The sequence below is a fragment of the Aulonocara sp. 'chitande type north' Nkhata Bay genome, linkage group LG12, assembly GCF_057382095.1.
Source record: "Aulonocara sp. 'chitande type north' Nkhata Bay isolate Kocher_YH1m ecotype deep benthic linkage group LG12, A_spYH_male_GT1.1, whole genome shotgun sequence".
Taxonomy (NCBI): domain Eukaryota; kingdom Metazoa; phylum Chordata; class Actinopteri; order Cichliformes; family Cichlidae; genus Aulonocara; species Aulonocara sp. 'chitande type north' Nkhata Bay.
This window is the reverse complement of record NC_141355.1, coordinates 1,736,117-1,750,780: the sequence shown is the minus strand read 5'-3', so window position 1 is coordinate 1,750,780 and position 14,664 is coordinate 1,736,117. Positions and strand designations below refer to the sequence as shown.

The following is a 14,664-nucleotide window of genomic DNA, read 5'->3' as shown; positions in this document are numbered from 1 at the left end:
GCTCATCCGAGCCTTTTCCATGTGGCATCACAAAATTATCACGACCACAACAACCGTGAAAATAGTTGGATTTACACTGCTGCTCAATCACAGCTGCCTGATCATGTTTTTTCATTAGCAATTTAGCAAAGTTGATGGTGGTGGTGTGTCTGTGTGAGTGAAAGACAGAGAGAGAGAGCGACAGATTTTCTGTTATAACCTTCATGTTATGTTGGCACAGTGTGAGCACTCAGGTCGCATCAGAGCATCGGGCGGTATAGTGTGAGACCTGCATCGTGACCTGCAAACTTCTAACCCCTGCGAGTCAATCGTGCAGTTTGAGCAAGAGCTGAATAACGTGACTGAAAAAAATCGCAGTGTTTGCCCAGCTTTAGGTGTACTGTCATCCGAGACGTGCACCGCAGTGTCGGCGTTTGTTTCCCTGTTGGCCATGCTTGTTGTTGTGGTCATCTGTTGTCTTCCGGTATTTTCTCCGCAAGCGACCTTTCCTCGACCAATGAGATAATCTGAATTGTCATACTCGAATTGTCATAAGTGTGCTGTCAGCTCATTGGTCACAAAGCAGGAGAGGGGCTGGGAATTATGTTTTCAAACAAAGCGTTAATTCCATTAACATTTATAGACTACTTTTGATTCTCACTGTATTACGGGACAAAGTGCGTCCCTTATTAGCTCAATACGGGACGTGTACTTTTGTTTCGAAATACGGGACGATTCCGTTTTTTAAGGGACGGTTGGCAACCCTAATCACAACATCCATCCATCCTCATCCGCTTTGTCCGGGGCCGGGTCGCGGGGGCAGCAGCCTAAGCAAAGAGGCCCAGACCGCCCTCTCCCCAGCCACCTCCTCCAGCTTATCCGGGGGAACACCAAGGCGTTCCCAGGCCAGCCGAGAGATTTAATCTCTCCAGCGTGTCCTGGGTCTGCCCCGGGGCCTCCTCCCGGTGGGACATGCCTGGAACACCTCACCCAGGAGGCGCCCAGGGGGCATCCTTGTCAGATGCCCGAACCACCTCAGCTGGCTCCTTTCGATGTGGAGCAGCAGCTGCTCTACTCTGAGCCCCTCCCGGATGGCCGAACTTCTCACCCTATCTCTAAGGGAGAGGCCAGCCACCCTTCGGAGGAAGCTCATTTCTGCCGCTTGTATCCGCGATCTCGTTCTTTCGGTCACTACCCACAGCTCGTGGCCATAGGTGATGGTAGGGACGTAGATCGACCGGTAAATTGAGAGCTTCGCTTTTACACTCAGCTCCCTCTTCACCACGACGGACCGGTGCAGCGTCCGCATTACTGCAGCTGCAGCCCCAATCCGTCTGTCGACCTCCGGCTCCCTTCTCCCATCACTCGCGAACAAGACCCCGAGATACTTGAACTCCTCCACTTGGGGCAGGAACTCATCCCCGACCCGGAGTGGGCACTCCACCCTTTTCCGGCTGAGAACCATGGCCTCAGATTTGGAGGTGCTGATCCTCATTCCCACTGCTTCACACTCGGCTGCGAACCGCTCCAGTGCGAGCTGGAGGCCCTCACCCGATGAAGCCAGGCTGATAGGCTGATATCACAACATCAGCCTTTAAAATAACTATATAACAGTGGTCTGTAGTATTCATTTTACATTTGTGCTTTTGCATCATTGGCTGGTTGCTGCCTCTGATCTCGGGGCACAGTCAAGTTCAAAAGTGTTTTAAACATTAAACATTATTTTGCCATTTGCCTCAGTGTATCACCACACTGGACTTTCAATCAAACAAACAACATCTGACTAAAAACTTTAGACTATCAGCTTTGATTCAACATTTTGTGAAAGTGTAACTTGAACACAGGGTTTGTAAAGGAGTGCTTCTTGGATTCATCACTGCTTGTCAGAGGTGCTCTTTGGAATTGTTTTAAAAAGACACGTTTCAGACGCGTGTTACATGTGTGTTACTATTTAATGTCAAAGGTTTAGTTTGAATATTTAGAAGTCATGTTCTGTGAACAAATGCACACACAAGCCACATTTGACTGGTCTTCAGCTACCAGTGACACAGTTGTGTAGGTCTGCCTGGTTACTGGTTTGGGGTTGGATGAATAATGGGACTTGGAAGGTCAGGATGCTTCTTGAAATGCACGTGTGGATGTGTTGAATGTTCAGGATATTACAGATATGTTGTAAATGTTGTTCATTTTTATGGAGTCGAAACAGGGTTTGTGCCAAACTGCAAGACTGCACAATGTTATGTTTCACTATTTTGTAAAATGAATGTGTCTTTTCTGAACATTAATGTTTTATTACTTTTCTTCCAGCTTTGTTTTAAGGTTTTGCTTTGGGGCTTTTTTTTTTATTTATAAAAATTACATTTGGAGAAACGTAATTATTTATATTAACAAATGAATACAAGTAGTAATAAATACAGTGTATATGTAAGTTAAACTTAAGATATTTGTATATATTAAAAAAATTAAAAATTCCCATCTCGCCCCTGTGGGCGGTTTATCCTTCAAGCTCGGGTCCTCTACCAGAGGCCTGGGAGCTTGAGGGTCCTGCGCAGTATCTTAGCTGTTCCCAGGACTGCGCTCTTCTGGACAGAGATCTCCGATGTTATTCCCGGGATCTGCTGGAGCCACTCGCCTATCTTGGGAGTCACCGCACCTAGTGCTCCGATTACCACGGGGACCACCGTTACCTTCACCCTCCACATCCTCTTGAGCTCTTCTCTGAGCCCTTGGTATTTCTCCAGCTTCTCGTGTTCCTTCTTCCTGATATTGCTGTCATTCGGAACCGCTACGTCGATCACTACGGCCGTCTTCTTCTGTTTGTCTCTCTCTATATAATATATATGTATATATTTATATTATAATTATTATATATATTATAATTAATTTTAGATCACTTTAATAGTTAATTGCACTACTGCGCTCTCAGAATAAAATACATTCCCATGATCGACGGTTGTTTGTGTTTGTGCAGGAATGTGGTAGTGAACCGGAGCAAGGTCACGAAACAATAGCTCTCACAGAGATGCTGCCTCAGACTCATGAAAGTGGGTAACAGGTCAAGGTGTGTGTGTGTGGCTAAGTCTAAACCACGCCCCCTTCTCAACAGTTTTTGACCAATCAGATAGATGCACATTCTCTTTTCTAAGTATGGGTACCACTAAGGTAGAGGGATCTCTGTGCCGGTAGCTGGCTACAGAAAACTGTGGTTTTCTAACCAAAGGGAGATCCATGTATATCATAGGTGTCAAACTCTGGCCCGCGGGCCAACTTTGGCCCGCAGCCTAATTACATTACATGGTATGGTACAGCCTAATTACATGGTATGGCGAAGCCATACCAAATTATTATTAGAGCTGGCCTACTGGTATTATACAGCTAATATATATATTGTTTAGTATTAAACTTTGCTTGTTCCACATTCAGTTTTTCAGAAAAACTTGTTTGAGTCCATAAGAAAAGATTCATTCTTAAATCTGGAGGAAGATTTTTTTCCAATAAATATTAACATTAGCCCGCGACTTTGTTCCAGTTTTGAATTTTGGCCCACTGTGTATTTGAGTTTGACACCCCTGATGTATATGGTCTTGATGCACGTTCAATCATCCAGGTCAGTAAATCTCCAAAAGTTGATTCTGTTCATCTGGACGTTTTCAGTGGAAGAAATGTTTGGTCACTCGCTCAAGTGACGAAATGTTCGCCATCTTACAAGTGTCTGACTTTGATTTATATCTGCTGCCTGAATACAAATTTCTCTTTTGAATTGCAAGTCATGCATTTGTAGCTGTATATTTGCACTCTTTCCTACTTTGTACTGTTGGACAATAACTGACCTGGTATATGCAATTAATGTAGATCTCCCTCCATTCCTTCTCTTCCACTTATTAACTTAGAAAGTGAGCCGAGAGCACGAACTCAGGGTGTTTAACGTCCCAGCGATGAGCTGCTCAGAGCCACAACCTTAACCTCCGAAGACCTGAACTCTTCCACGGCAGCATTTTTCATTTCTCTTTGATATTTGGGCTGATTGGGACCCGATGAATGTAGAAACAAAGAATTACCAGATGTTTTTTCTTTTTTAACTTATTTTTGTTTCTAAGAAAGATGAGATCCACATATGAGGATATTCGTTTAAAATGTCGATAGAACAGTAGCAGCATAACGTCCTCGTGAGTGGATATCAGGCTCCTGTAGAGCAAAATTGAGTATTTTGGTCTAAATAACCCAAAATGTGATGTCCACATATGTGGACGGCCGGTCCTAGGAGGTTAAATAGTTCTCATTCATTCATCCAGTTCAGGATGGGGGGCTGGAGCCTATCCCAGCTGTCATTGGGAGAGTGGACAGGTCGTCAGTCTGTTGCAGGCCTAACACACAAAGAGACACACAACCATTTACACTCACATTCACAACTATGGCTCATTTAGAATCACCAGTTAACCCAACCCCACTAACTGCCTGTTCACTGTGGGAGGAAACCCGAGTACCCGGAGAGAACCCACGCAGACAACATGCACGCTCCACACAGAAAGACCCCGGCCTGAAGGTGGATTCAAACCCAGAACTCTGTTGCTGTGAGGCAACAGTGCTAACCACTGCACCATGAACTCATATTTTATTTACTGTATAACATAGTAAACATATTGTTGTTTCAACAAAAACAAATGTATGATTTGAAGAAAAACATTAGTTTTTGTGAATTTGATGGCAGCAACACAGCTCAACAACCTGCAACAGGACCAGTGTGATTTCTATGTTCATTTAAAAAACAAATACGGGTTTCTGGGATTCTTTAAATTAAATTTCAAACAAAGCCCTAACTAGGTCGTAAACTGTAAAGTACAGCATGATTAAATTAAAACACAAAGTTTATCACAAAAAATTAAATATGTTCAAATTACTTAAAATATTTCTAAGCCACTCTTCTGGTTTACATTACAAAAGCTAACTTACACTGTGAGGTTATGCTGTCCTCACTAAAGTTTGTTGCAGGCAACGTAATTTCAGCTATACAGCTAGCTTAACAATCTTTATTCCCAGCACTTCATCCTCCAAGAAACAGGCCGCTTGTTGTGTTTGGCAGGATTTAATGATGAAAATAAATTCTCTCTCTCTCTTTTTTGTAAAACTGTACAAAGAAAAGGAATACAAAATACACAATGAAGACATGTTCCATTACACTGGGAGAATAACATTGTTCTAGCGAAAAACACACGACCACAGATAAAGCATCTGCTGACAAAATACAAGCATCTACCTGCCTCCATATGATTTAACTTCACTATGATTTAAATTCATCTCTATGAATTCCAGGGAAGCTGACTAGTTCTTTTCCTTTTGATCTTGCAGGACATCACCACCACGGCAGGTAAAAGAAATATACGCCAGAGGAATTGTAACCTTTTTCCCTTAACTCAGTGGCCCGTACTCCAAAAATGGCTATGTGAGTAGCTCATAGTAATAACTGATACAACCACAATCGCATTGAAACATTTTAAATCCTGCTAAAATGTATGTCCTTATCAACTGTTCATTGTTACATAACTTATTTTGTTTATTCATTTATCAGTGTCTGTACATGTCACTCTCCAAGGAACATTATTATGATGGCGAGGGTGGCACTGGGTACTTGGCCTGGAGGATTAAAGCCATACAGAGATGCACTGCTAAAGGGAGGCGATTATCATCTGGAGGTAACATTTATAATTCACTGGAAATACATAATACAGTTCCAAACTGTGGTTCTTTATTATTAATGGTTATTAAATGTTGTTATTAGTTTTGATAAAGCTGTGTTTCATATTGTGTAGCACCAGGAGATGGAGCATCGAGTGAAAACCAGTGTGGTGGACCGACTGTCAGACGAGAGTTGCAGTTTGTTACAGAGAAGATGCTGAGTGAGGATGAGTGTAAGGAAGCAATCGCTCTGATGGAACATTCAGCTGATGAAGACACAGTCACAACATGGTCCTTGACCTCCTGCTGTCAAGCAACATACTGTCTGTTTCTCCACGTTTCAAAGATATCGAAGGCTTGGTGAATATTTGTCATTACTTTGACAATGTAAACACACTTGAATATTTTACAGAAAGCAGATATGATTCTCTGTTCTCTATCCCTGTTACAGATCGAACAGGATTTTGTACTGATGTTTGGTGAGGATGTATCAGGCAGGTTGCTGGAGAGGTGGCCAACAACATTCAAAAGAAAGATTATCCAACAAGGCAGGAAGCTTCCTTCTACCACTGACCTGGAAGAACTGTTGCTGACTCTCCTGAGGATGCCACTGAAGTTAATGCTGACATTGGTGAGCTGTTGTTTCTTTGATTAGCACATTCACAGCATATATAATGTTTGTCACAGAACAGCTGTCCTTTTGTATTTTGGGTCTACTCAAACATTTGGTCAATGCATTGAAATGTGTTGTTGATGATGATTCAACTTTATTAAAAACAAATATTTTTGACCTCTCAGCATTGCTTTTACATCTGATTCCACCATCTGGTCAGGGTCGCTAGAGACCAGGAAAGGTGTCAGCTTCTCAAGCAGAAAGACGTCTTGTGCTCTTCAAGAAGCTTTGTTTCTTTTCTATTTTTATGGTGTGAATTACCAGTTTAAGAAACATTTGATTCTTATTGCCCGTCTGTATTTGTCTTTTCAGACTGGAACAAATATCCAAGAGCACCTTGATGCCGTCACTACCAGCACTCAACGCTACCTGCTGTTGGGGTGAAGAAGAATGACATCCACCGGTTCTTCATTATTCTTGACAAGAATGCCATACCATGCAAGTCTACCTCTTCACTTGGTGCTTTTGATGAACTGTTTAAAGCCCATTTTGTGTTTGGCACATCTTAGAACACCATGCTTCACAACATGTACACGTTCATCCAAACCACAGGTTTTAGAAAACATTTAAATACCAAACACCTTAACTATTTTGACCAACAGGCTGACACTGATGTTAATCTACAGCATGATGTGGCAGTTAAAGAAGTTTGTACTACAGGGGAGGTGATGTCAACTAATGTAGAAGAAACACCCACAACATCTGAAAAGGTCAAATAAGAGTCTTTGGATATGTGTGCCTCTGCTGTTGCACAGCTCAGGGCAGCTGGATTAAGCCTACTGTGAATAGTTTTGTCTCCTCAATGGAGGAAGTGTTTTTTGAGATTCATACTCAGGCTAAAGATGCAGCCTTACAGAGCGTACCTTTACAGGACACCACAAGTAAAAATAAATATAATAGTAATAAAATAAAGCATTTAGAGTCCTTTAGCCTGGAAAGATTAGCTTTAGGACCAGGAAAGATGGTGACACTGGAAGAAGGTCCAGAAATTGCTTGGAGCTGTGTTGTCTACCAGTTTGTTTTCAGCTAAGTGGATAATAACACACGGTACAGAGTACCGCCCTGACTTTACCATCTGTACAGATGTAGTGTCTGAGATTCCGTTTTTTGTAAGATCAAAAGTATTGTTGTGAAAGATGACATTGTGTTGCTCTGCAGAAAACTGATGGAAACCCTGTTGATGACCATTATCATGCATTTAGGGTCAGACTGCATCCCAACATGGTGCTGAAGGTGTTGAACATAAATGAGCTGTGTTGCTTCTTCAAATCAAGTATGGCATTTCAGATTCCTCCCTGTATGTCGTTCTGTATTGCCGTTTTATGCCGAACTAAATTCATTGTTTTAAAGTGTTTTATACACTACATGAGATGTTTTTATATTTTGAGCCTGACATAAAAATAAAGCTGTTAAATGTATTTTTGCTCACTTGTTTTATATGTAAAAGCATTATTAAAAACCAGGTTTTCATGCTGCAAAACAGTGAATTGACCGTAAAGGTAAAACTACAGGAAGAGTTTTAGTAACACTACTTTGTGTAAAATTAATTACAAATTTTACTCTATGAGAGCTAATTTTCACTAGAGATGAGTGTATGAATAACACAGTATAGAGTAACATCAACTCCCATCAGAGTTTTTGAACCTCCAGTGTTAATTTCAAATAACTCAATTCAGTGTTAAAAATCAGTGGGATTTTACTCAAATAGAGTTAATTTATCACTATGATAGAAATGTGCATTAAATCAAGAGAAAAAGTCTGCATCTTTTTTCTGTTAGAGAAATGTGTCAATATATTATTTTAGAGTTAATACAGTGACAGCTTTACCTTATATGGACTTGTAAAGTCTTTCTGAGCTCAAAGCAAAGTGAAGAGAAAAAGATACATTTAAATAAATGACTAAGAAAAATAAGTGATTCTAAATAGAAAACTGAAAATCCTGTAACTGTGACGTTAACGGCACCTTTCTCAGGTTGATGGTTGTCTTTATTGGATATTTGCAATATCCCACAGGATTAATGATCGCAATCATAAAATGAGTGTAACAGTCAACGTCTAACAGTAAAAATATAAATTACAGACAAACTCTTTAAACTGAGTGGAGGACTCAGTGAATCACAACACGGTGGATTTTTATTTTAAAGCTGTAGCTCCGTGTTTCTGTATGAGTGTGTAAAAGCACTCGTTCATACACAGTAACATGTTAAGAGGAAGCTTGTGTTGTCTGTAGTGTCTGTCTCTGCGGTGCGCTGAAGGTTTAGTCCATCTGGGTAAATGCAATTAAACAGAGGGCTTAATGAAAACATAACTTTAATGTAACTGTAAAAATAACTGAAAAAGAATTATTTAAATTTCATTATTTTTCAATCACCTTAATTTTTAAATACAAAAAGAAATATCCAGAAACTCAACATCTTTTTTTTTGTACTTTATTTTGTTTGTTCGTTTGTTTGTTTGTTTGTTTGTGTAAAGCAAAAACAAACAAACAAACAAATGTCCCGTTGGTACAACATAAATATTAATAATTCTGAATTCAGAACTGGACAAAAAGGTTTATGGAAACAGTCATGAGATTTTATTTCACGTGACTTTTTATTGGATTCATGTGACGAAGTAAATTTAAGGCTCGGTTTCACAGGTGCGAGCGGAAAACGCGTCACAGAAATACATATTCAAACATGAATATCTGTTGTAAAATATCAAAACAATATTATTGTCTCTTAATCATATGGAAATTACAGGCGTATTATGATCCCAGTAAAACTGACACATCTGGGTTTTAAATGCCTGTACACGTGACTGTATGTTTGAGTCGTTTTTTGTCATGTTGAAGTTCAGCTTTACAAAAAATACAAAACAAAACTGCACAAACCAGTTTGTAAACATACTTCAGGATGTCTGCTTAAATAAATAAACTGGCGTTACTTGAGCAGAGGTGTCAGTGGTTGCATCACAGCGTGCGGTCAGCTCTCAGTGCTGACGCGCTGCTGCTGCAGGTGGACCAGGCGCGCTGATCTCTACCTCCAGGCTTCATTCTCACTACATTTGCCACTTGTTGCCTAAAGAAAGCGGGCGCTCCGGCATTTATGACTGAGCCGCTTTACGCATTTATTCCTGAGCATGTTCGTGTTGCGCCTGAAAGAAGACTCGTGATTGGGCTGTTTCGGCAACATGGTTGATAACTCACGTGTAACTGCTAAGTCTGTGTTGGTAAGCGTCCGGACTTTATGTTATTTTGTCTTTACATCCAGTTCCGTCCATGTTTTCTGCGCTCACAGAACTTTTCACCTGCGGCTAACATGTGTCGCGTGCTATGCTCTTTATGACAATCTGATATCCGACCACGTGGCTTACTGAAGGAAGCATTTGATGTGATAATATTTACGACCAACCGCTTTTCCCTTGCAGCAAAGCTGTTTCTCCTCTGGCAGCAGCCTTCCACGCCAAACACCCCACAGCCCGTATCCCGGCGCACAGTCTCACCAGCTCGGCAGCGGCGGCATGAAACTCGAGGCTGTCATGGAAAACCTGCAGCGCCAGCAGGCAGCGCGCCTCGCCCTGGAGGAGAAGCTCCGGCAGGCGGAGAAAGAGAAGGAGCTCCGCTGTATGGTGGAGTCCCAGATCCACCAACAAGCTCTGGCTTTCCGCCACTATCAGCTGGCGATGCCAGGCGCCCTCTCCGCCGGAGCTGAAAGCTCACCCCCAGGAGTAACCCCTCCTCACATGGAAGTCCGTATATGCGCCGAAGACGGGAACTCCAACCCCGGTATCTGCGTTAAAGACCGGGACGGGGAGGGAGATGACACGGAAGAACAGGATCTCATGGACCAAGACGAGGTCGGGGACGATGTTGGGTTAAACCAGTCCTCTCTGCAGGAAGCGTGCGTGTCTCAGCATCTCAGAGTCTTCGCTCCCCACGGTCACGCAGACTCTCCATCGTTGCACGCCGCGTCGCAGAACCACGAGTGGACCTATGAGGAGCAGTTCAAACAGGTAAGCCAGCACTGACCCACTGAACGCATCGCCCTCCTGTCGGAGCTCGCTCTGCCTCTGTGGAGCTTTCATTTCACGTTTTCATTTATTGAAACGAACACACGTTTGGTTTTGTATGGAAATAGAAGACTTTAATGCGCGCGCGCGCGCGCGCGCGCGCGCGTGTGTGTGTGTGTGTGTGTGTGTGGTTGTTTGGGCTCAGAACATGTTCCACTCTGTAGTGTGCTGCTGCTGTTTTGCAGACAGAGCTTCAAACTTCACAGTTTACGCTGTAAAAGCTCCTACAGAGCACACGTACCTGCTGAGGTGTTTTACACACAGTTTGTTCTGAACCACGGCTGGAAGTAACCCACAGTTTTGGATGGTCACAGGATTTATTACGTTTACATTTAGTGACTTTGAAAATATTAATATTATATAATATGAATAATATCCAACCATTAAGCTTGTCAGAGAAAAGGCTGCATCAGCATAATGTCTGAACAACATAACTGATGGGTTTGTAACCACAGTGATTCTAAGTCCTCAGATTTTGTTAAATGAGTTGATTCTGCAGAATTTTTGAAAAAAATTTTTAGTAAGTAACTAACAAATCAGGTCTTGTTAGATGTAAGACATCAGAGTGTGTTTACGCTTCGTTAGCAGTTACAGGTGAGTCGTTATGTTTCCCAGTTGCTTCAGTCACATCTATACTCTCCCAGTCATGGACCGATTGATTGTGGATGTTTCAGGTCATCTTTTGCTTACGATGGATCATCCACAGCTTTGCCTAAACATGACGCGTACATAGTGACTGCATTATGCTTCACATTAAAGGACGAGAAACCAGAGCGTCTGTATGAAGACAGCTGTGTGCGGAGGACGGTGACCTGACACTCATTATTCAGTTTTTTCTTTTCTAGGATTTGTTTATGTGACTACAGATTTTATTTTAATATCACAGAATAATAATATTGATGTTTCAGATCACATATAGAGTAAATCTTCAATCAGGTCATTTAAGAAACACATTCATTTGTTATGAAGTAATTCTTTGTTTTCTGTAAATTCATGCACGTGTGGCCACAGCCTGCGTGTTCCATGTGTATGTTGTTTCATTATTGTGGAGGTTATTCGTGTGCAATCTTTCAGTTATGGGACAATCAACCGATGGTTGTGTCTGCCGAGCAGAGTGGAGCCGACATATTCAGTGTGCTCAAAGCCGCAAATCAGAACCACAGGCGGTAAATGAGTCTTTGAAAATAGGAACGAGATGTGGGATGAATATAACGGCTCGCTGAGGAGAGAAAGGTCAACGTCACTTATATTTGTACTGTTTTACTTTGAATAGTGTTTAGCACAAACGATGCTGACGGGCAGCTGTTCAAGCTTATTTTAACTCTTAATTACACAACAGCAGACGACATGAAGCAGATTCTATAGAGATGAGTCAGAAAAATAAAAGAAATTCCTGAGATACAAGAAGTTGCTGAGCAGTGCTGAAATAAAAAGATGTGAGGCAGAAAGAGAGAGATGTCGCACAAAGTTTAGGCAGAAACTCAGACGTGCCAGAAGCTGCACTGTGGAGATTTCCCGTCTGGCGCCCACACAAGAGTTCTGGGATTTCCCCGTCTGGAAGTCGAGTCACTGCCACACTATTACACAACAGAAATCCCACCACACTCTGGGCTTTCTCTTCTAAATGCTCTCACAGTCTTAAACAGTGTGCGGCCTCAGAATCAGTCTCAGTTGAAAAAATTGTGAGACATGATGTTTTTGCCTGGTGATCCTGTCATAATCCTAAAACTTGTGTTGTTTGCAACAACTACATTTGTATATGTGCTAATATAAACACATTTTTAATAACACAGCAGAGTCGTGCTGTGTTACTGCACTGAAGTCAGTCATGAACCGTCACAGTTCTGCACGCTGACACAAACAGAACAAAACATTTCTTCCTTTGGCTACAACCAGGTGATGTCAGGTCACGTGCTCGGAGGTGGAACGTGATGGAGCACAGCTCTGGAGGAGTGTACGATTATCGTGCAAAAGCATCAGCACAGACGCACACATCTAGTCAAGAAGCGAGAATGCTGTTAAAGCCGAGTGCGTGCTGATCGCAGCCGAGCAGGTAACAGCAGTCGGACTCTGCGTGTGTCATAAACTGTGAGAGGAAGAGCCGCTCATCAGTCAAGTGTTGCTGTGCAGCTGTAGCCTGATGTTGACCAGTGATTATGTCACAGGGCATTTTCACATCACTTTACAGAGTAGATCAAAGTACTCTAACAACCATCTCTGTCACGTATACAACTCACTGCATCCATTCTGACATATTATGTTTCCAGACATTTGACTCTATGAGACAGTGGACGGGAACGTGTGCAGTGTGACAGTGGGAGAAGGCACACAGTGAAGAGTGGGCGTAACCACTGTGGCTCAAAAGGCTGCATTATTTCAATAAAAATAACAAGTAAAGTGTAATCATTACTTTTTGTATTACACATGCAGAAACATCAATAAATTACTTTTTTGTATGTGTAATGCAAAAATTGTTTATTTTTTTTTAAAAATATTTGAATTATTTGGTTTCAAATAGACGCTTCACAGCATGTCACACACAGAGATGTTAAAAACACTCCTTTTGTTCTGAAAAAGGAACTTCTGATGATGACTGAACCAGCAGAGCACATCTTCCTGTAGTTTCTTTCAATCTCCATCTAGTGCTGAGGGGCGCGAAAACCTAAAGACCTGAAGAAGAAACACGTACGCAGCGCACTCGAAAACCAAAACTTCACAGGATGCTGCAGGATGCACCGTGAGATAAGAACCGTATTTCCCAGTTTACTTGGATCTGGAGTTTTGTGCCACGTGCACCAGCGGAGGACAGAAAGCTTGTGTTGAAGTTTCTCGGTGCATCTCTGGAATCTCTGCATTTTTAAAAATCTTTGTGTTTATTTGTGTATTCATCATAATATCTAATGCGTTTGTCGCAGATTTTTAAAAGTCATTTGTTTACTGTTCGGGACTTGTTTTAATATCTGATTTAATAAACTGATCATTGATTTTTTCACAGGAAACGATAAAATGCAACACAATCTTTTCTCCTTTCTTTTAATACTCGACTGCTCAAAATCTTTACATGTACAAAAAGCATTAATTCAATTAAGAATAACAAGTGAATAATGACTCTGTATTAGTTTATGCTTGGAGAGCTCCTCCTCAGGTTCTTGGTTAAAAATAAATAACTAAACAGCTGCAGGGCAGGGGCGGATCTAGAGAAATTTTCTTGGGGTGGCATGAGGGTGGCAAAGAAATCAAATGGGGTGGCAAAATCAAAGCCTCCCCCCCCACACACACACATATGCAGGTGGTTACATATGGTTAAAATAATTCAAATGCAGTAAGTATACACGTTTTTCATATAAATATAGTCTATAACTTAATTATTGTCTGTAGCCCACATAATTACACACTTTAGTTACATGAAACATGTGAGTTTCTGTATAGCATGTATAATAAATGAACATGTAGCCCAATAAGTATAAAATCCAGAAAGCTACACAACATGGGGCGCTTCATTTACAAACACAAGTCTAACTTAAGTTTCACTGTTTTTTGTTAGAAAACAGTCACATTGTTGCAGCTTAAATTACACAAAATGTCAGAAATCTGCACCGTCATGAACAAACATGTAAACCTCATTTTTCATGATTTGTTGGATGAACCCTGAGGTCTGAAATACAACCGGACATTTTTGACTCCTTTTGAGTTTATGTTTGTGTTTCACCCTCAGATTGTTTCATTTTATTTTTCCCCTTGCCTTGTTTGGTGTCATTTTTTTCAGCTCAACTGAATTTAGTTGTTTTTTTTCACTGACATACTGTTACTGATCTGAAATCACACAAAGAACTTAAAATCCTAGTAGTATTTTTTTACGGTAAAAAAAACCCCCACAGACATGTTGAGTAAATTTTTATAACTTGAAATGCAAATATAAATTTTTGTAAACATGGTAAATGGCCTGTATTTATATAGCGCCTTACTAGTCCCTAAGGACCCCAAAGCGCTTTACATATCCAGTCATCCACCCATTCACACACACATCCACACACACATCCACACACTGGTGATGGCAGCTACATTGTAGCCACAGCCACCCTGGGGCGCACTGACAGAGGCGAGGCTGCCGGACACTGGCGCCACCGGGCCCTCTGACCACCACCAGTAGGCAACGGGTGAAGTGTCTTGCCCAAGGACACAACGACCGAGACTGTCCGAGCCGGGGCTCGAACCGGCAACCTTCCGATTACAAGGTGAACTCCCAACTCTTGAGCCACGATCGCCCCCCATATATATAAACAACTATT

The 14,664-nt window shown here is 41.6% G+C and overlaps 1 protein-coding gene and 1 pseudogene across 1 annotated transcript in view; both read left to right on the top strand.

Annotated features, from left to right (window-relative positions):
• The first annotated feature begins 5,875 nt into the window (after positions 1 to 5,875).
• On the top strand, positions 5,876 to 7,044 carry LOC147316630 (uncharacterized; annotated as a pseudogene).
• A 2,452-nt stretch (positions 7,045 to 9,496) lies between these two features.
• arid3c (AT rich interactive domain 3C (BRIGHT-like)) overlaps positions 9,497 to 14,664 on the top strand; it is a 77,049-nt gene continuing 71,881 nt past the window's right edge. The window contains exons 1-2 of the mRNA XM_086313038.1: positions 9,497 to 9,535; positions 9,734 to 10,318. Of these exons, the coding sequence (XP_086169164.1) occupies positions 9,497 to 9,535; positions 9,734 to 10,318 (624 nt within the window). The remainder of the gene's footprint in view (positions 9,536 to 9,733; positions 10,319 to 14,664) is intronic.